The sequence below is a fragment of the Myotis daubentonii genome, chromosome 9 (assembly GCF_963259705.1).
Source record: "Myotis daubentonii chromosome 9, mMyoDau2.1, whole genome shotgun sequence".
Lineage (NCBI taxonomy): Eukaryota > Metazoa > Chordata > Mammalia > Chiroptera > Vespertilionidae > Myotis > Myotis daubentonii.
Genome location: NC_081848.1, coordinates 7,548,584 through 7,571,769, shown reverse-complemented (window position 1 = coordinate 7,571,769; position 23,186 = coordinate 7,548,584). Strand labels below are relative to the sequence as shown.

Sequence of the window (23,186 nt, the reverse complement as noted above, 5' to 3'; positions counted from 1 at the left end):
CTAGCCGAGGCATCAGGCCTGGGCAGGGGGCGGAGCCGGGGATTGGGGGGATATGATGGTCCCCTTGCCCAGGCCTGAAGCCTGGGTCAGAGGCGTCAGGCTTGGGCAGGGGGTGGAGCAAGCGATCAGAGGGAGATGGGGGTCCCCTGCCCAGGCATGATTCCTGGGCCAGAGGCCTCAGGCCTGGGTGGGGGCCAGAGCCAGTGATCAGGGGGGAGATGGGGGTCCCCTGTCCAAGCCTGACACCTCTGGCGGAGGCGTCAGGCCTGGGCAAGGGGCTGATCAGGCAATCGGAGGGTGATGGGGGTCAACGCCTGAGGGTTCCCAGTATGTGAGAGGGGGCAGGCTGGGCTGAGGGACACTCCCCCCCACACACCCAGTGCACGAATTTCGTGCACCGGGCCCCTAGTTCTATAATAAAAGCCTAATATGCAAATTGTTTCCTCAGGCAGTGGTTTGACCGGGAGTTCAACCGGGAGACCAGGAGTTTGACTGCTCGCTATGATGTGCACTGACCACCAGGGGGTGGTGCAGAACATGGTGGGCATTGGTGACACGGTGCTGGCAGCAGACGGCAGTGCAGGCACTACCGGCCCTGATGAGAGTGGGCCTGAGGTGGGATGGCGGAGCAGGTGAGCAGGCGGCACCAGGCCAAGGTGGGTGCAAGTGGAGGCCCAATTACCCCACAGACAGTGATCAGCAGCAGTGGGGGGCAGGGCTGCCTCCCGGCTCTCAGGCATTGAGAGAGAAAGGGCAAATAGCACTATTAAAATAGCAAATAGCATATTAAAATTTCTTCTAATTATTTCCCTTTCAGTGTGCACAAATCCATGCACTGGGCCACTAGTAAAATATAAAATACACTAGAGGCCCGGTGCACAAAAATTTGTGCACTCGGGGGGGAGGGGGGGTCCCTCAGCCCAGCCTGTGCCCTCTCGCAGTCTGGGACCCCTCGGGAGATAACGACCTGCTGGCTTAGGCCTGCTCCCGGGTGGCAGAGGGCAGGACCAATCCCTAGGTGCAGCCCCTGGTCGGGCTCAGAGCAGGGCCGATTGGGGGGTTGGGGCACCGCCCCCTGTCACACTCAAGGCAGGGTTGATGGGGAGGTTGCAGCGCCACCCACTGTCACGCACAGAGCAGGGCCAATCCGGGGGTTGGGGCACTGCCCCCTGTCACGCACACAGCAGGGCCCATCAGGGGGGTTGGGGCTCCGTACCCTGTCATGCACAGAGCAGGGCCCATCAGGGGGTTGGGGAGCTCCCTCCTGTCACACACAGAGCAGGGCCCATCAGGGGGTTGAGGAGCTCCCCCCTGTCACTCACAGAGTAGGTCCGATAGGGGAGTTGGGGCACCGTCCCCTGTCACACACAGAGCAGGGCGGATCAGTGGGTTGGGGCACCGCCCTCTATCACCCACAGAGCAGGGCCGATCAGGGAGTTGGGGCACCGCTACTGTCACACTCAGGGCAGGGCTGATGGGGAGGTTATGGCTCTACCCCATCACACACAGAGCAGGGCCCGTGGGGGGGGGGGGTTGGGGCGCCACCCTCTATCACCCACAGAGCAGGGCCGATCAGGGGGTTGGGGCGCCGCCACTCTCACACTCAGGGCAGGGCCAATGGGGAGGTTATGGCTCTACCCTGTCACACACAGAGCAGGGCCCATCAGAGTGTTTGGGCGCTGCCCCCTGTCACGCTCATGCCGGTGCCGGGAGGCCTCGCGGCTCCGCTGATTCCGGTGCTGGGAGGCGTATTACCCTTTTACTATATAGGGTAGAGGCCTGGTGCATGGGTGGGTGCCAGCTCGTTTGCCCTGAAGGGTGTCCTGGATCAGGGTGGGGGTCCCCACTGGGGTTCCTGGCCAGCCTGGGTGAGGGGATGATGGCTGTTTGCAGCTGGTCACACACCCTTCAGGGTGGGGGTCCCCACTGGGTGCCTGGCCAGCCTGGGTGAGGGGATGATGGCTGTTTGCAGCTGGTCACACACCCTTCAGGGTGGGGGTCCCCACTGGGGTGCCTGGCCAGTCTGGGTGAGGGGCTGAGGGCTGTTTTCAGGCTGGGGGTGACTGAACTCCCAAAAGCTCCTTTTTTTCTTTTTTTTTTTTTTTTTTATTCTGGGCCAGCTTTAGCTTGAGGCTTGGCTCCAGCTCTTAGGCCTCCACTCCTAAAAGTAGGTTTCTGGCCTTTGCATACAATGTTGCGAATCTGCTGGCTGAAGTCCGGCGGTATTTGTTACAATGTTTGAAACTGCAGGCTCAGAGGCCTGCAGCCGCAGGCAGTTGGTTTCCTCCGTCACTGAAGCAAGCAAGCCTCATGTTAGTTTCAAGCTGCCTGGCTGCCGGCCGCCATCTTGGCTGACAGTTAATTTGCATATCTCGCTGATTAGCCAATGAAAAGGGTAGCGGTCGTACGCCAATTACCATGTTTCTCTTTTATTAGTGTAGATTGTTTTCTGGGGCTGCAGGCATGACAGCTGCCACAAGGCGGCGCTCTGACTACATTCACTTTGTTTCCACCGAGCTTTCCACTTCCCCACTCTGCTTGCAGTCATTAAGGGCTCTAACTAGAGGTCTGTCACCCTTCAGCCATAGTCAGCCAACCTGTTATTAGTGCCAAGCCTTCCTCCTGGAGCAATGACAGTGTGAATCTCAGCAATGGCAGGAAGGGGACAAATACAGCTGCTGTGCATTTGGGAGTAATTGCTGCAGGCCATTGGGGGACAGCTTTATAATCACAGCACTTATACAGACATAGACAGTATTTCACTTTTCTATTTATTTCCCTCAACACTTGGTAACATGAACTTGTTAATCCACTCAACTCATGTTCATCTGGAGTTACCTGCTCCCCTCACCCCCCAATTTTCCAAAGTGAGGCTTGCCAGCCTCCTGGAGGTGCTGTCTTCTCACCATCCTGCCTTTTCACGCTATTCCTGCTGCCAGAGCTCCCCTCTCCCTCTCCTCACCTCGGGTCTCTCTTTACCAAGCGCAGAAGCTTCCCCTCACCCACCCCAAGCCTGGGCTCCTTTTCTTTTACCCTCATCTTCCCCGGGTCACTCACCCACTGGCATTTACCTCACTGTGTTCTAATCATTTCCTAGCCATCACCTCCACCCCCAGCTCCTTTAGCTTTCTTATCTTTACATATCCCCAGTGTCTACCAGAATGCCCCACACAGTGAGCGGATGAATGAATAAATAAATGCAACAAGCTCGAAAGGACCAAAGACCGCGCCCCATCTTAAGTCCACAGCTGAGATGGAAATATCCAGAACTGCAGACCTGGACCAGAATATCTTATTGGCTGCTGTGGTTGACAGTATCCAGGCCTCTCCAGAGACAACTCCTCAATGGGCCAATGGGAAAGCCCTGGGCCCTGCAGTGCGCACTGAGAGGGACAAGCCCCAGCGCTGGCACAGCAAGGCCTGCAGGCCTGCGATCAGTGCAGGGGCCCGAGCAGCACAGTTCACTGGGTAAGGCCGGCTGCCTCCGGTTGCAGCCTAAGCACTTTGCTGAACGGATACAGTGGGAGGCGTAAACAGAAGCAGCCAGCCCACGGTCCCTGTTCCTCTGGCTTTAGCGGGGACATCTCACTCCAGGCAGCTATGAGATCGGCACCCTCGGAGAGAACCAGAGAGGCAGGAACTGCTGGTACCTGTGACCCATGTTTGTCCTTTGCACTGCTCGCTGGCTGGCTGTGCAGCCACCCACACAAGAGCAGTCTGGCTCTGAACCCAGGCTGTCACGCTCACCCAGCCTTTGGGAGAGCGGTGGTGAAAGGAAGGCGTGTTGGATGTGGCCGTGGGAAAGCTAGACCCTTCATTCAGCGGTCATCTTTCATGCATAAACCAAAGTTTTTTTCTGCCTGTTTAATTATCCCATCCCTCCCTTCCTTCTATTCTTCTCAAACATTCAGTGGGCACTCACCAGGTACCGAGCTCCGGGCTGCAGATACGAAGATGAGTAAGATACAGTGCTCTGCCTTTAAGGAATTCACATGGCAGAGCTGGGAAAGTAAGCACAGTCACAAGGCACTTGAATATGTGCAATAATGGGGGTGTCCCTGAGACCTGGTGCTTTCCAGGAGTGACCAAGGTGCGTTGCAGACGGTTAGTGAGCAGCGGCTGGAGCGGCCGGAGGCGTAGTGCTTTCCGATTTCCGTGTGCCACATACTCCCATCATGGCTGACTCCAAGCTGCTCCCCTGTTGTCCCTGAGCACACTCGGGAGGGGTGGGCGCCGCTGGCGCCAGCTCACCACGTGGCTTCTGCCTCCGGAGACCCGCACAGAGGCCCACCCGTGCTGTGCCTGGGCTCGGGCCCTCAGAACGGGGAGCTGATGCTTGAGTTCAGCTGCTAGGAGTGTGGCAACTCATTATGCAGCCATAGAAAACGAACCAGAGCCTGTGGCACTCTTTTTACAGGTGTGAAAACTAAGGCTTAGACACAGTAAGCAATTTGACCAAAGCCATGAGCATCTAACAGTGAGCTGGGAGGGAAAACCAAGTGTGTCTGACTTTAAAGCCTGGGACCCCAGCTCCTGTGTCCTGGGACCTCCCCCAGAACATGCGTCATGTAGACCCTGAGTGCCAGAGTCACGGGGACTCTATTTCTGCATTTATTTTTATTTTTTTAGGGACCAGAAAAATGTGCATTATTATTAATAATGAAATTCTGAGCCAGAAGAAAATCAAATATTGAGTGTGGCTTTGGACTTGAAGTGCTGCCCGTGGTTACCTGGGTATTTATTTCAGAAGACAATGCTATGGAGGAAAAGGAATTTCACATGGGGCTCTCCTCATTAGCTATCTGAGTTTGGCGAGAGCGTCCATGTCTGCCTTTCTCCTCTGGCCTGACCAGATGTGCTCAGAAAATCTGGTTCCCTCCGAGTACGTGCATCTGTCAAAATCTCTGTCACTTTGAGCAGGGCTGCCAAGGGAGCAGACAAAGAGAGCTGGCGATTAACTTCAAAGAACTTTGTTGGAGAGGAATAGAGATATTTAAAGGCCTATTTTATGAACTAATTGCATTTGCATATTTATAGGATTTACTGATATAGCAGTAATTAAAAACTATTTAGTAGTCTTAAAGGACACATAACTCAGTTGCTGTTTGCATAATAAACACTTCCTTATTATATTTGCATAATAAACCCTCTTCCCCTGCTTCCTCCAAAAGACACTGCTCCATCTAAGGCAGCGGTTCTCAACCTGTGGGTTGCGACCCCTTTGGTGGTCGAACGACCCTTTCACAGGGGTTGCCTAAGACCATCCTGCATATCAGATATTTACATTACGATTCATAACAGTAGCAACATTACAGTTATGAAGTAACAACGAAAATAATTTTATGGTTGGGTCACAACATGAGGAACTGTATTTAAAGGGCCAGAAGGTTGAGAACCACTGATCTAAGGGGTGCCATATCTTACTTGAAAGCGATGGAGAGCCCTAGCCGGTTTGGCTTAGCGGATAGAGCTTCGGACTGCGTACCAAAGGGTCCCAGGTTCGATTCCAGTCAGGGGCACGTGCCTCAGCTGCAGGCTCCTCCCTGGCCAGGCCCTGGTCCAGGGCACTTGTGGGAGGTAACCAATCGATGTGTCTCTCTCACATCGATGTTTCTCTCTGTCTTTCCCTCTCTCTTCTACTTTCTCTAAAAATCAATGGAAAAATATCCTCAGGTGAGAATTAACAACAACAACAAAAAGAAACCAGTGCATAGGCTCACAGGTGTGTGTGTGAGGCGGGGGGGGGAGGGAGGGGAGGGACCGCAGAAAGAAGTTCGTACCAGGTACTCTCCTAATGACAGGCCTGTCCTGAACCACGGTCAGAGAAGGGCAGATCCAAACCTCAGATTAAGAAGTCTTTCTTTCTCCCAGGTGACAATTCTAGTTGTTTATTTATTTAGACACTAATCTGCTTGAAGGACTTGAATAGAATTTCCCGGAACCCCAATATTCATGCTTCCTAAGGAGATGTATACAGTGTATGTGTGTGTGTGAAATCTATGACTAAGGGAGTATAAGAAACAGTGTGAGTTAAAAGTGCCGTATTTAAGGAGTGAGAAACAACAATTTTCATGGAAAAGTGTAGGTTGAGCAGAGGAGAGATGCCAAATTGAAAGGCACCCAGTAAGCCAGCCACATGCAGACAGAATCGTAAGCTGGAAAAGGAAGACCTAAGCCTGGTTGTGCGGGGCAGGGTGGCTGAGGAAGGACCAGGAAGCATCTGTATACAAAGTACTTTGAAGACAAGTCGCTCACACAAAGCCTTTCCCCTCTTGGCAGAATAATCAGTCAGTAAGGCGCTAGAATGGGCAGGAGCACCAGACTGTTGTTGAATTAGCTAATGAAGGTCGTAATGTACCTGTATTACACATCATTAGCAAAGGCCTTCCCGTAACAGATGGGTGTGCGGGGAAGTGAGGAGAAATGGGAGGGTTTGATTTAGAGTAGTTCTTACTGGCGAGAACGTAGTGTCCATCATCGTCTCAATGAAACCTCTGCGCAAAGGGCAAGCTTCTGCGCTTTCCCGTGGTGCTGCCCGCATAGAAATGCTGCCTGCAGCTTGCCTTCCTCTGGTTCAGATTCAGCTCATAGGTAGAAGCCAACAGTTTGAGAACTGATGGGAAGTGCTGGGACTTTGATGGCCAGATCAATCCCTGGTGATCTTACCTCTTTTTTTTTTTTAATTTTGTTTTATTGCTTAAAATATTACAAAGAGTGGTACATATGTCTCCTTTTTTTCCCCCCTTGACCTTTCCCCAGCCTCCCCTACCCTCCAGTGTCTTGTGTCCATTAGTTAAGCTTATATGCATGCATACAAGTTCTTTGGTTGATCTCTTACCCGCCCCCCCAACCCTCCCTGACCTTCCTGCTGTAGTTTGACAGTCTGTTCAATGCTGCTCTGCCTCTGTATCTATTTTTGTTCATCAGTTTATAATGGTCTTTATTATCCACTAGAGGCCCGGTGCACAAAAATTTGTGCACTGGGGGGAGGGGGGTCTCCTCAGCCCAGCCTGTGCCCTCTCACAGTCTGGAACCCCTCAGGGGATGACCACCTGCTGGCTTAGGCCTGCTCCCCGGGGGATTGGGCCTAAGCTGGCAATCAGACATCCCTCTGGTAGCCCGGCAGCCCTCAGGGGATGTCCACTTGCCAGCAGGGAGCAGGCCTAAGCTGCAGTCAGACATCCTTAGCGCTGCTGAGGAGGCAGGAGAGGCTCCCCCCACCACTGCTGTACTGGCAGCCATCAGCCTGGCTTGTGGCTGAGCAGAGGTCCCCCATGTGGGAGCGCACTGACCACCAGAGGGCATTAAGCGTCTGCCCCCTGGTGGTCAGTGTGTGTCATAGTGACCAGTGATTCCCAGTCATTCTGCTGTTAGGGTCAGTTTGCATATTACCCTGTTACTACATAGGATAGAGGCTTGGTGCACAGGTGGAGGCCGGCTGGTTTGCCCTGAAGGGTGTCCCGGATCAGGGTAGGGGTCCCACTTGGGTGCCTGGCCAGCCTGGGTGAGGGGATGATGGCTGTTTGCAGCTGGTCACACCCCCTTCAGGGTGGGGGTCCCCACTGGGTTGCCTGGCTAGTTTGGGTGAGGGGCTGAGGGCTGTTTTCAGGCTGGCCGGCAACTGAAGCTCCCAGCCTCTCCTTTTTTTCTTTTTTCTTCTGAGATTTATTTACCTTCTATAATTGAAACTTTGTTGCCATCCTGCTCACTCCCAGCTCTGAGGCCGTGGCTGGCTGAAAGCAGGTATCTGGGGTTTGTTTGGCTTCTATAATTGAAACTTTGTTGCTTTCGGAGCTCAGAGCTGGTCCATGGCAGGTGGGGAACCTTGGCTTCCTCCATCACTGGAGCAAGCAAGCCTCCTGCTCGCTTCAGCTGCGTGGCTGCTGGCCGCCATCTTGGTTGGGTTAATTTGCATATCTCACTGATTAGCCTATGGGAAGCGTAGGGGAGGTACAGTTAATTACCCTTTTGTCTTTTATTAAATAGGATAAATGAGTGAGATCATGTGGTATTTTTCTTTCATTGATTGGCTTATTTCACTTAGCATAATGCTCTCCAGTTCCATCCATGCAGTTACAAATGGTAAGAATTCCTTCTTTTTTACAGCAGTGTAGTATTCCATTGTGTAGATGTACCACAATTTTCTAATCCATTCATCTGTTGATGGGCACTTAAGCTGTTTCCAAATCTTAGCTATGGTAAATTGTGCTGCTATGAACATAGGGGTGCATATATCCTTTCTGATTGGTGTTTCTGGTTTCTTGGGATATATTCCTAGAAGTGGGATCACAGGGTCAAATGGGAGTTCCATTTTTAACTTTTTTTTTATATATATATTTTATTGATTTTTTTTTTAAAGAGAGGAAGGTAGAGAGATAGAGAGTTAGAAACATTGATGAGAGAGAAACATCGATCAGCTGCCTCCTGCACATCTCCCACTGGGGATGTGCCCGCAACCCAGGTACATGCCCTTGACCGGAATCGAACCTGGGACCCTTCAGTCCGCAGGCCGACGCTCCATCCACTGAGCCAAACCGGTTTCGGCCATTTTTAACTTTTTGAGGAAACTCCATTCTGTCTTCCATAATGGCTGCACCAGTCTGCATTCCCACCAGCAGTGCACGAGGGTTCCTTTTTCTCCGCATCCTCTCCAGCACTTGTCGTTTGTTTGATCTTACCTCTTGATGAAGTCCCATTTATCTGGTCACCAGATGAATAAATCTAGAGATAAATATCTCTGATGAGTATTTCTCCAATATACTTTCTATATCTTTGTATCAAAATTCCTCTACCAGGTAACATTTCATTTTGTTTCCTTCGGAAATACCTTCAAATGCACAGAACATTGGAAGAATAGTACACACCCCCACCTCCATCACCACCAACCACTTGAGAGTAAGTTGCCATCTGATGCCTTTTTGCCTGTTGCTTAGCGTTTTATTCTTACAGGCAAGAATATTTTTATATACTCTCAATATAATCAAAATCAGACTATCATTACTGATATCTCACCCACAGATTCCATTTGAGTTTCACCAATTTCCCCCCAAATGTTCTTTATAATAACAGGATCCAATTCAGAGTCACACATTGCATTGAGTTGTCATGTACTTTTTGTTTTATAAGGGAAAGTGAGTCATGATGGTTTTTTAAAAAATATGTTTTATTGATTTCAGAGAGAGGAAGGGAGAGAGATTCAGAAACATTGATGAGAGAGAAATATCCCCCTACTGGGGATCAAGCCACAACCCAGGCCTGTGCCTTGACTGGGAATTGAACCAGTGACATGGTTCAACACAAACAATGCCCAGCCAACCAAGCACACACACATGGGCCTGGCTGTCTTGTATCTTTAACCTGCTTTTGTTTGATGCAGTTTCTTAGTCTTTCCTTGACTTTCATAACTTAGGTTCTTTTGAAAATTACATTCCTGCTGCTTTGTAGTGTGTCCCACATCATGGGGTGTCTGGCGTTTCCTCCTGAGTAGACTCAAGTTTATGAATTTTTAGCAGGAGAATGGAAGTGCAGCTGTGTCTTATCCATTCCTCCTACCTCATGGCACACCATTCCCACGACTGGTGAAGTTCATTTTCATCACTTGATTAAAGTACTGCCTGCCAGAATTCTCCACTGGAAGGTTCCCCCCACCCCCAATCTTTGTAATTACTGTCTTGGGTAAATGTTCTGTTCCTCATCAAACTTTCCCTGACTAGTTTTTATCATTGGTGTTTCTTGAGTGAATTATTACTATGAAGATCCATCATTCCTTCTACACTTATTAGTTGGCATTCTAATTTAAGGAAAATCCTTCTTTTCTTTCCATTTACTTATTTACTTAAATCAGTGTAGACTTGTGGATTATTACTTATTTAGCGCATTATGATTTTTCACCATCCTTATTGATTTTGATGCTTGAAATGTCCCAGACTTGGCAATTGGGAGCCCCTTCAAGTTGGCTCCTATGTCCTTTTATCATGCCCCCATCATTCCTTTAGCATTTCTTTACTTTATGATACAACAAAATATTCTAGGCTCTTCTACCATCCCCTTCTCAGCCCTGGCAACCGTCGTTTCTCCATTTCTTCCTTTTAGGTGATATGGTATTTAGAAACTAAGATCTGGGGACTAGCTGTACTCATTGGGCTATGTGTATATGAGCATGTGTACACACACATTGACATTTGTATTTATTTCTATATTGAGCTACATATATTGAAAACCCTGAGTTCACACTGTTCTGCCCCAAACTGACTCAACACCACAGGGGTCATCCTAGTTTTCTCCTTTTCCATATTTGTAAGTCTTCACCTACAGGAGGAAACCCATTGGGCTACATTTTATTGGCAAATGAAAATTAGGAAGAGAACTCCAAGGATTCTAAACAAAGGGACTGAATACTTAGGAGAACAGGGATCAGGTATACCAGGTATATCCCCCCCACACCCCAATTTGCTTGTAAAAACATATCTCACACTTGTGCCTCTACAATCTCATTGATAGTAAAAAGAAGGCAGCTTTGGAAAAATGGTATGAAATACAGTATTTGTTTCTAGAGCATCTAGGAGTCTACTACTGGAAGATAGAGATATTCTATAGAATTATGCAGCTTTTTTTAAATAATGAAGAGATGATGGGCACTCAATCAGAAAGTGAGGACAAAATTTATTGAATGATGTTAAATTTCAGCGGTTCTCATGTCCGCTACGCCTAGACCGCCCTCTCTTACATAGTTACTTTCTGGGTTGTGGGCAACGGAAATTTAAAAAGCATTTCCCTTACCAAAAACCAACGTCTCTCTTCATGAGAGGGACTTAGGGAAAACAAAAGGCCCTTCACACTGCAGTCGCAGCTGTTCTTCGCGAGGCAGCACCGGGTTCCCACTCGCTCCGAGGGCCGATAACCTTGCGAAGGCTGGAGACGTTCCTGCATATTCGGAGCGGCGATTTGGGACTCAGTTATTAATGAGATTAGTGTCCTGAACGTTAGCAAGAGCACTGCCTTAGGTAGAGGCTGCCAAGGAAATTATATTAGCGTGGAATTTCCCGTCCTCAGGGGCTCCTCTTAGATTACATTATTCACTTAGAAACCTCCTGTCGGGGGAATGGCAGCGCTGGCCGTGATTGGATCCTGGGGCAGAACCGAGCGGAGAAGTTCAGGGCTATCGCGATGGCACCGGTTCCAAAACATTTCTGTGGCGCTGGTACTGCCTCTGGTTTCCATTCGGTGTTTGCAAAGTAGCAGCAGCAGGGACAGCAGCAGAGAGCAGCCCAGTGGAGAGGAGCCCGCTAGGCAGGACTGAGTGCCATTCCTGCTTGGCAAGTGCGATGGCTCCTCTGTGGCCCTTCATCCTGGTGGCTGCGTCAGGTGAGTCCTCTGGGGATTTAACAGGGCGGGTACTAACTCTGAGGAACTAGAGACAATGTTTTCTACTTGTGCCATGTGACTAACTCATCTGTCACAGGCCGGTCCTGTGAAGCTCCATGGAGACCCTGCTCCTGCAGTTACAGACACGTGCACACACAGGGCCCCACGGCCAGGCGTTCCCACAGAGTGAGCGTGGCCTCTGGGTGCCCTGTTTGCCGAATCTCTGCTGTCCTAGGACCCCTCTCTCTGCTGCAGTTTCCATGGAGCGTGTGGGGCGTTCTTTCTCAGATTGGCTTTTGTGTCTGAAGTGTACATTTTTATTATCCAAAATGGTCTTGGCATCATCATAAGCTTTTAGTAACCCAGAGAGGGAGAGGCCCTTGGACGCATTGTGGCTACAGATGCCGGAAGACCATTTTGGTTTTAGGGCTTCCATCCACCCACACAGTCTGTGCAGGCGAGTCAAAGATGCGCGCTGTCAGCTCACATGTTTTGGGTGCACAATTCCTCTCAAGATTAGGAAACAACTCCTCTTAGAAGCTAACGTATTTTTTCCCCCAAAAGTTTTGGAACTGAACATCCATGGTGCCAGTATTAACTCTATTGAATTAAGCCATTTTAGTTAGGACACAACTGATTCTTAGGAAACATGCACAAATAAAGAATTTATCTTTATGCTGCTATTTCCCAATATCCCCCTTTCTTGAGGGTTCTCCTAGAGCCCATATCTGAATTTCCATGTTTTAAAATATAACTGGAAGTGGAATGAGTCAATTATGGAGATGAGGAAAGAATTTGGTAGTCAAGAAGCTGGAAATGATTTTTTTATTCAGTGGAGAAAAAAGTAGCCACTTATCATTAAAGTATAAAAATCCTGATTATTGAACTTAAAGGATAAAAGCCTATCTTAATTATAAAAATGAAAACAGAGGAAATTTCATTAAATGCCAAATGGGTTTCTTAGCAGAAAATAATTATGAGCATTAAACTAAGATAAAATAGAAAAATGAAGGTAAGAAAACAGAAGAAATTCTTCTTAACAACGTCTCTTCCTAATGTTTTGTATTATGCTTGATTTTTGTTCTAAATGTTGCAGACAAAGGTGTTTTAACAGTGTCTAGTAATCTGTGCTTGAACATAAATCCTACTGAGCACATTAGTTGCAGAAAAATCCACCCTCGGGAATTCTAACGGGTTAGTATCAAGAGGATTTGTAAATATGAGATCACTGAACCGGCCGCCACTTCACGGCTGCTGCTGGAGGCGGTGTGCTGGGCAGAAGGATGAAGAGAGCCTGCCAGTTCCTGCGCCACTCCTCGCCAGCCAGGTGACCCTGGCGAGTCAGTTAATCTCTTAGAGATTCAGTTTTCCTGCAAGTTAACTATTTAGTTTGTATGTTCATGAAGATCAGACAAGACAGCATGGTGAACTGTAAGGTGCAACGCAAACAGAAGCTATGATTGGCCTGAAAACACATTCGCAAAAAGTTACACGGGGCTGTTTCTGCCCAACAGTGTACAACGCAAGGCATCCGTCTCTCTTTGCAAAGGTTACTCACCGCGGCGGCTAATAGTTTCAGGAAGCTGGGCCACAGGTCGGTTTTGGTTAAATCCCAGCCTCTTTGCTTGCAAGCTGTATGACCGCAGGCGGTACTAACGTCATCAAGGCCGTAGCCCTTCACCTGTAATAATCGTGACGCATGGGGCTGCAGAGTATGTATCTCACAGGCTGTGGCAAACATTAAATGAGAGAATTCGTGGAAAGCGCCTTTAGCCCAGTGCCTGACATATGCAAGTATTCAATCAGTATTAGGTATTCCATGGAACCACACACCTAAACCTCTATTTCCTTGTCACCCCTCAGATGTATGTATACCTTGCAGAATCCTAAAGGTGGTATGCTCACTAAAGCCAGAACAGCTCTTTTAATCAAAATGCAGAACACTGTACTATAGGTGTGTGTCAGAGAAACTCATTCAAATAAGGAAAACAAAGGAATTCTTCTACTGTATCTTATCTTTTAAAAAAGCCCTCTCTTCACCTAAATGTGTTTCCTATCTCAGTTCCTGTCACCTTCCCCTTCCCGCGATCCTGAGTGAGTTATCTGAAGCTGGTTGTTAGGAGGCAGTGCTAGGAGCACTCCGCTCAGGCGGGGTCTGCCAGGAGCGTCCATCAGTGTCTGTTGAAACATCACTTCACTGAGAGTCATTTAGCGCTCGTGTGAATGCCACATTAGCTTCCGAGGGGCATAATTTACTGTTAATTAATGGTCACTTAGATCCTTAATCTCCCTCCTGTTATAGATCTTTCTCCTCAGGCAAATTCGCATCCATCATAGAAATGTAATTTACTATTTCTTCCCATTTTAAACAAAGAACCCTTTCCTCGTACAGTTTATGTAAGCCCGCTTCCTTTTGCTTCTTCTGTTTCTCCTATCAACGCTCGTTTCTCTTTTGTTCCTAGTCTGGCTTCCAGAATTTGCTCTTTTTACCCAAAGACCTTGACATGCTCTGGGAAATATGTGTTTATCCAAGGGGGCCTGTCGATTGGTTCCTAGAAAAGACAGTAGCGGGGAATCTGAGTCTTTGTGAGCAGAGAGGGTGTAGGGAACACACGCTCATTTCTCAGAACTGTTTTAATTCTGTCTCGGGCAGTTGACTGTGTTGAAACATGCAATTTCAGTATTTCCCCAACTGGGACTGGAACTGGGAGCTTCCGAGCGAGGTAAAAGTGAGGTCGCCCACAGCAGCATTCGCAGGGAAAGCACCAGACCAGCCTGCCTCTGTGCTTCTGACTTCCGTCCCCTGGGGTACGCCAGCAAGAGATGGCTTCAGGTGGAGAGAGTCACAGCACATTCTTTGACAATCAGAGTTCACCACACACCCTAAACATGATGCCTGATGCGAGCCACGCACCTGGGTCTGCGCGCCTGAATAGCTCATGCCACTCCAGGCACCTCTCAGATGAGCAGTTAGGGAGTTAATATTCTCATTAGGCTCCCAGTTCCGTGGGTAATGAAAGTGAATATTCCACTGCCCGCAAGGAGTCTGGAATTGCACCTCCAGCGTCGTCGTTAGCATTTTGGTCACAATGACATTGATAAATCATAGAAATTGCTGCCTGTGGCTTCAAGTGACATGACATCATTCATAGAGAAATGGGTATAAACAGGATTGTCGCGCAGGGAGAAGATATCTCATTTACAGTTTCCTGCTGGATCCTGCACACCTTCGGCAGCTCATCAAAACAGCCATCAAAACCACTGCGCGCCGGCGAATTCACAGGCAGGACACTGCAGATAGATTTCACTCACGCGCTGTGGCAGGAGGCACGCAATTTGCTTCAGTCCAATGACTTAGCGAGGCTTTGAATCCCCCGAGGGCTGGCAACGCTTGTGAACAAAATATCTTTCTGCAATTCAGAGAAAACCCTCACAAATTTGTCACCTCCAATTGTTGATGCTCATTTCTCTTGCTTCTTTTCCCCTGGACTCCCCTCCCCCAACACCAGTCCCTGCTCCTCCACAAATCAAGATTCCTGGGCCATAGGAAATGGGTGCTCCCTGGAACTAGAGAGAATTTCCCCAAATGAAGATCTCATTTTCTGACAAGTGCATTTTATTTAAAGACAGACCGAGTGAGAAAAGTGATTTCTTTCTTAGGAGAAAGGAATTGGAATCTCATTAATCCCATTATTTAGAAATCCACACAGCTCTTTGGTCCATGTTTTTGCCTGGGTTTTCTATTTTAACTGTTGAATTAAAAATGGAAAATCAAAAGAAAATGCTGAGGGGAAAGTTCAGTTTTGTACAGTAAGGTCGTCTCATGTACAGGAAGAGGCGGTACAGGAGCAAGGAAAGGAATCGTCTCCAAGATGCACGATTGCTTAAAACTGAAATTGTGGGTGCAGCTTGGCTTCCTTGAAGATGGAGTTGATTTATTTATCTTTGCAATGAGATTTCTCTATTGGGCACAGAGGCCATCAGCTTACTGACATCAGTTGTTTAAAGCTGTCTGCCAAAAAAACTACCAGCCGGCTGTGGACTTAGGCTGATCGGGGTGAGCTGAGGCTATATTCTGCTAGGAGTTTGGAATAGTCTGAACTCTCCTAAAGATGCTGAGTTCCTCTGATTTTCAACTTCACAATGATAGTTTTCTTGTTCAGGAATTCTAGCCATAGACACACCTCATCCCAGGAATTCTGCTCTGTACCATCTCACCAAGCAGCTACTGCAGAGGTATCAGAAGGACGTGAGACCAGTTCACGACTGGACGGAGGCCACCACTGTCTACCTGGACGTGTTTGTCCGTGCGGTCCTGGATGTGGTAAGGACCACCTACCCTTCCCTGTTCCTGCTGCCCTGGTGTGAAGGGACTTGCTGTTTTCACAGGAGCTTAGGAAAATCGTTTTGTTCTTGAGACTCTTAGTTGAAATGGTAGGGCGGTTGTGCTAGGCTCAGTTTTGCAGTGAGCATGAGGTGGAATATTTATTAGGTAAATCATGCTTTCTAGCCCCCAACTTACACGTGAGGGGGCAGATAATCTAGTAATATGTATTTCACAGAATAAGATGTTTCAGGAATTCTGGTCATAGACCTGGTGCATATTTTATGAGTATTGCTGAAACAAAGAATGGTAATAGGTATTCCAACCCCACCCCGTGGTTCACATTTCTTAGTGATAGTATTGCCTGAAAATTTAAAAAGAGAAAAAGGTGCTTTGGTGTTGAGTGTATAAGGGGCCTTATACCTAAGGTTTTTGCTAAGGCTGGTGGGAGAAGATTTGTTTATTAAAGCATGTTTTTCCTACCATATCTGAAAAATGTTTTTTTGTGGGAATAACATGAGAAAAAATCATGTGAATAAATGATGGTCTTGATGATTATCCTTGCTTCCTCTTTCTCCTTTTTTTTAAAAACAACAACAACATATTTTTTATTGATTTCAGAGAGGAAGGGAGAGGGAGAGAGAGATAGAAACATCAATGATGACCGAGAATCATTGATCAACTATCTCCTGCATGCCCCCTACTGGGCATGGAGCCTGCAACCCAGGCCTGTGCCCTGACAGGGAATTGAACCGTGACCTCTTGGTTCATAGGTTGATGCTCAACCACTGAGCCACTCCAGCTTGGCTCTTTCTCCTTTTTCTTAATTACAAAGTCTTCAATACCAGTAGGTCCCAGATTTATTTTTCTCTTATTTTAATTTATGTTTTCAATACAGTTGACATTCAATGTTAAGTTATTTTCAAGTGTACAACATAGTGATTAGACATTCGTGTACCTTATGAAGTGATCCACCCTGATAAGTCTAGTACCCCTCTGGCACCATACATTGATTTCTCTTATAAGCAGACTTTTATTGAGCTTGTTTTGTTAAAGTAGTTTAATGATTTTTTCAATTTACTTCTCAAAACGATTTTTTTCTAATTGAAGTATAAGATACATATCTTGAAATGCATAGATCTTAAGTGTACAATTCAATGAGGTTTGATAACTGTGTGCACCCATATAATCCATACCTATCAATTATCAAACATTTTCATCACCCCAGAAAGATCCCTCATTTCCTTCCCAGTCAATCCCTATTCCCTCCATCCATAGAAACAACCACTGTTCTGATTTCTTTCATCATAGATTATTTTTACCATATTTAGAACATCATATGAGTGAAATTTTATTCATCTATTGCAGTGGTTTTCAACCTTCCTAATGCTGCGACCCTTTAATACAGTTCCTCATGTTGTGGTGACCCCCAACCAAAAAATTATTTTTGTTGCTACTTCATAACTGTAATTTTGCTACTGTTATGAATCGTAATCTAAATATCTGATATGCAGGATGTATTTTCATTGTTACAAATTGAACATAATTAAAGCATAGTGATTAATCACGAAAACAATATGTAATTATATATGTGTTTTCCGATGGTCTTAGGTGACCCCTGTGAAAGGGTCGTTCGACCCCCAAAGGGGTCTCGACCCACAGGTTGAGAACGGCTGATCTATTGTGTCTGGATTTTTCCTTGAGTGTAATGTTTTTGAGGTTTACTCATGTTGTTGTTGTTAAGCAGTATTTGGCTATGGCTATACCATGATTTATGTATGTACTCTTCTGTTGATAAGCATTTGGGTTGTTTCCAGTTTTAGGATATTATTAATGAAGCTGGTATGAACATTCCTGTACACGTCTTTTGCGTTCATATGTTTTCATTTCTCTTAGGTAAAACCTAGAAGTGGAATAACTGAGAAACTGCCAGGCTGATTTACAAAATGGTTGTCATTTTACTCTACGACCAGTCAGCACTGAGAGTTCGCATTGCTCCACATCCTCATCAACATTTGATACTATCAACTTTTAACTTTTAGCTACTCTGGTAGGGTGTGGTGGTATATTATTGTGGTTTTACTTTACATTTCCTTGACGGCTAATGATTTGGGGCTCTTTTTCATGTGCTTATTGGCTACTTACATAGCTTCTTTGTAAAGTATTTAAGTATTTTCCTTATTTTTATTTGGCTATTGGTTTTTTTATTATAGACTAGAAGCCTGGTACATGCATTCATGTACCAGTGGGGTCCTTTGGCCTCGCCTGTAAGGATCAGGTCACAACCAGCTCTCCGACATCCCCTGAAGGGTCCCGGATTGTGAGAGGGTCCAGGCCAGGCCGAGGGACTCCACCAGAGCATGATGGGGGTTGGGGAGGGACTGCAGGAGGGCTCCAGGACATGTCCAGCCATCACGCTCAGTCCCGATTGGCCAGACCTCAGCAGCAAGTAACCTACCATTTGGAGTGTCTGCCACCTAGTGGTCAGTGCATGTCATAGTGACTGGTCGAACGGTCAAACAGTTGGACACTTAGCATATTAGGCTTTTATTATGTAGGATTTATTGGAGCTGTTTACATATTCTGGACACAAGTTCTTTGTCATATATGTACTGTGAATGTTTAGTCCCAGTCCGCAGCTCATTGACATCCCTTAATGGGTCTTATGACAAACAGAAATTTTTAATTCAGTGAAGTCTATTTCTATCAATTATTTATTTATGGTTAGTGCTTTCAGGTACCAAGAAACCTTTGTTACTCCAAGTTCAAGAAAATACTTTCTTCCAGAAGGTTTATAGTTTTTAGCTCCTTAGATTTAGTTCTATGATCTATTGAGAATTAATTTTTGTGATGCTATGAGGTATGGGTCAAGGTTTTTGATGTTTTTTTTGTGGGGGTTTTTTTGTTTTGTATTTCTCTTGAAATCAGATAATATAAGTCCTTGGATTTTGTTCTTTGCTTTTAAGATAGTTTGGCTCTTATGACCTTAGTATTTCTTCATACATTTTATAGTCATCTTGTCTAACTCTCTCTCTCTCTCTCTCTCTCTCTCTCTCTCTCTCTCTCTCTCTCTTTCCATATATATATATATATATATATATATATATATATATATATATATATATATTTAAGTTTATTTAGAAAGTCACAGAGGTAGAAAAGGTGAGCCAGCTGGGCTATGTGGCCTCAGGAAACAAGTTATTTGAAGCTTAAGAAAAAGAAAGGCAGACAGAAGGAGCCTGGGGAAGGAGAAAGGTGTGGGTGTACTTCAGAGAGAAGCCGCCATCCATTTCTACTTAAACATTAAAAAAAAACACACATCCTGCTTAGAGTTTGTTTAAAATGATGTGGGATCTACAGAGATATTTAAGGAAGAATTGATTTTTTTCCATTGATTTTTTAAAGGAGGGGGGGGAGACAAAGACACACACACACACACACACACACACACACACAAACGATGTGTGTGAGAGAGAGACATTGATTGGTTGCCTCCTGCATACATTCTAAGCAGGGATTGAAGCCACAACTGGGGTATGTGCCCTGAGCAGAATCGAACTGCCACCTTGTGGTGTATGGAACGATACTCCAACCAACCAGCCTGGGCTATGATATTGCTTTTTTATTCTTTTAGTGTCCATGGTGATATTGTCTTTTACATTTCTCATATCAGTAATTTGTGTTTTCTCTTATTTTTCTTTGGCCAGTATTTCCAAAGGTTTATCAATTTTTATTTATTTTTTTCATTGATATCTGCTCATATCTTTTTTCTTTTGCATTTAATTTTTCTTCATCTAGTTGTTTTTAAAGTAGAAACTTATTGATTTTGATCCTTTTTCTTTTCTAATTTTGCATTTAAAGTTATAATTTTCCCTCTAACCACTTCTTTTGTTGCATCTTACAAAATTTTGAAACGTTTAGAACTGAGGCATAAATTACACAAAGTGAAACTCATCTTTTTTTTAAAAATATATTTTATTGATTTTTTACAGAGAGGAAGGGAGAGAGATAGAGAGTCAGAAACATCGATCAGCTGCCTCCTGCACACCTCCCACTGGGGATGTGCCCGCAGCCCAGGTACATGCCCTTGACCAGAATCGAACCCAGGACCCTTCAGTCCGCAGGCCGACGCTCTATCCACTGAGCCAAACCGGTTTCAGCGAAACTCATCTTTCTTAAGCAAATCTCTTCCTTCTATCCTCAGTCCCTGGAAGTGACTGAGCTGTTTTTCTCATTATAATGTTGCCTTTCCAGAATGCTGTATAAATTAAATCATACGGCATTTTCCACTTTGTTTTTGGCTTCTTTCACTTAGCATAATGCTGTTGAGATTCGTCCATGTTGTGTTGTTGCATATATCAACGGGAGTATTCCACTGTACAGATGTACTGCGATTTGTTTATCTATTTAACAGTTGCTGGATATGTGGGCTGCTTCCAACTTGTGCCTATTATGAATATAGCCACTATAAACATTTGCATATGTTTTCACTTCTGTTGGATAAATACTTAGGTATGGGATTGCTGCGTTGTATGATAAGTCTATATTTAACTGCATAAAGGTCTGCTAACTGTTTTCCAAAGTGACTGTATCATTTTACAGTCCACTGGCAATGTATTAGAGTTTCAGTTCCTCACATGATGACCAGCACTTGATGTTGTCAGTCTTTTAACATTTTAGCCGTTCTAGTAGATTTGTAGTGGTGGCTCATGTGGTTTTTAACTTTAATTTGACTACAGACTAATGATATTGAGCATCTTTTTGTGAGCTAATTTGCCAATTGTGTGTTTTGGTGGGTAAAGTATTTGTTAAAATCTTTTACCCATTTGTAAAATAGGGTTGCTTATTATCTTATTGAGTTACAAGCATTGTTTATATGTACTTTGGGTCTATTTCTGTCCTGTGTTCTGTACAACTGTTCAATATGTTCCTCCTTTCACTAACACACTGTCAATTACCGTAGCATTCCAGAAATCGTGAAATCGGGTAGTGTGTCTTCCAACCTTGTTCTTCTGTTTCAAAACTCTTTAGACTCTTCTACATCCTTTGTATTTCCATATAAACTTCAGAATCAATTCATCAATTTCTAGTGGAAAGAAACCTGATAGAATTGCTATTGGGATGACATTACATCTACAGATCGATTTGAGGGGAATTGACACCTTAATAGCCTTCAATCCATGAATACAGTGTCCTATTCCCTCTTCATCTGTTTAGTTCTTTGATTTCTGCTAATAATATTTTGTAGTTTTCAGGGTTTTGTATATATTTGGTTAAGTTTATCCATAAGTAGTTTATATTTTTAATGCTATTATGAATGGTATTTTAAATGGAGTCTCCATTTGTTGCTAGCATACAAACAAAACAAAACAAAAAAAAACCCCAACAATTGATTTGTACATTTTGGCCTTGGATCCTATGATCCTACCATCTCTTATTAGTTTCAGAGGCTTTTCTGGTAGATTCTTTCAGATTTTCTATGTAGAAGACCATGTTGTCTGTGAATAGAGATAGTTTTACTTCTTTATTTCTGCTTTTTAAACCTTTCCTTTTATTATTGCCTATTGCTTTGGCTTGAACTTTCAGTACAGTGCTGAATAAAAGGATATACTGTTCTATAAATATCAATTTAATAAATATGTTTGGTAGCATTGTTAAAGTCTCTTCTAACTTTTAAAAATTTTTGTTGTTGTTCCATTAATTTTATAGTGAGGAACGTTAAAATCTCCAGCTATAATTGTGGTTTGTCTATTGTCTGCTCTGCCCGTGGGTGCATACACATATGGGGTTTCATGTATTCTTGACGAACAGACCCATTGATCACTATGAAATGCCCCTCTTCATCTCTGGTAATATTCTTTTTTCTTCAAGTTTTCTTACGCTAACTTTTGCATGGTATATACAGGGATAGGCAAAATTAGGTTTACAGTTGTGAGTACATGAAGAACAGAGTTAATAAAGCTACTGTAATAATCATAACCTGCATGTCTTTTTCCAAATGAACAACTAAAAACCTACTTTTGCCCCACCGTGTACATTGCCATTCTTTTATTTTCAGTCTTGCTGTGTCATATTCAAAGTCATTTCTTGGTGACAGCATGTAGTGGGTCTTGATTTTTCCCCAACTTTTTATTTTGAAATAATTATAAATTTATAGGAAGTTGTAAATCAATTTACAGGGAGGTTTTGTGCATCCTTCACCCAATGTCTCCCAATATTAACATCTTGCATTAATATAGTACAGTGTCAATACTAGAAAAATAACATTTGTGCAATCCACAGAGCTCATTCAGGTTTCTCCAGTTTCACATGTATTCAAATTGGTGTGTGTGCTTCTACGTAATTTTATCCTAGTGTAGTCACCATCACCACCACTTCAAGCTATGCTGTCGCCACCACAGGGCTTCCTGGTGCTGCTCCTTCCCAGCCCAGGCCCTTTCTCCTCCCATCCTTAACCACTGGCAACCAGTCAATATTTTCTCTCTTTAAAACTATATTTTCAAGACTATTATAATGGAACCACTCAGTATGTAACCTTCAAGACTGAGTTTGGGAGAACCAAGATGGCGGCATAGGTTAACGCCGGAGTTTGCTGCTTTGAACAACTACTTCAAAAGTGAAACCAAAAAACGGAAGGGACATCACCCAGAACCACAGGAACGCTGACTGAGTGGAAGTCCTACAACTAGGAGGAAAGAGAAACGCACACGGACACTCAGAGGAGGCGCAGTGCTGAAGTCAAATTCTGAGGTGCGGAGTGCGCGGAGCGGGCTGGCGGCGGAGGGCGCGGTTGTTGTTTTCAATCGGGAGGGAGTCGCAGACTCTGAGCACCAGATCCGGGCGAGTCTTTAGGGACCCAGACTCAAACGGGAGAAGCGGGACTGTCTGGCTTCGGTCAGAGCGAGTGCAGCTTTCTCTCCGAGCTTTGCAGCGGGTGCTGGGACTCAGAGAGGCAGAGCCCCTGGGGACAGGACTGAGAGCCGCCATAACTGCTCTCTCCGGCCCACCCTGTTGATCCTGTGCGACCCGCCCCGCCCAAGCCCTGCACAGAGGCATTTGCCGGATAGCCTCAGGCAAAGGCTAGATTAGCACCTCCCTAGAGGACAGAAGTTCTCTCACTGCTGACACAGCTGATTCTCATAGCCACTTGGCCTCCTGGAGGTCAAACCCTCCCTGGAATTAGCTACAACAATCAAGATTTAACTATAAGACTGCGAACAAAGACCACTAGGGGGTGCACCAAGGAAGCATAACAAAATGCGGAGACAAAGAAACAGGACAAAATTGTCAATGGAAGATATAGAGTTCAGAACCACACTTTTAAGGTCTCTCAAGAACTGTTTAGAAGCTGCCGATAAACTTAATGAGATCTACACGAAAACTAATAAGACCCTCGATCTTATATTGGGGAGCCAACTAGAAATTAAGCATACACGGACTGAAATAACGAATATTATACAGACGCCCGGCAGCAGACCAGAGGAGCGCAAGAATCAAG

General features: G+C 45.5%; 1 protein-coding gene across 1 annotated transcript in view; it reads left to right on the top strand.

Annotated features, from left to right (window-relative positions):
- The first annotated feature begins 537 nt into the window (after window positions 1-537).
- HTR3B (5-hydroxytryptamine receptor 3B) overlaps window positions 538-23,186 on the top strand; it is a 54,685-nt gene continuing 32,036 nt past the window's right edge. The window contains exons 1-3 of the mRNA XM_059710634.1: window positions 538-604; window positions 11,137-11,364; window positions 15,528-15,688. Coding sequence (XP_059566617.1) covers window positions 538-604; window positions 11,137-11,364; window positions 15,528-15,688 — 456 coding nt within the window. The remainder of the gene's footprint in view (window positions 605-11,136; window positions 11,365-15,527; window positions 15,689-23,186) is intronic.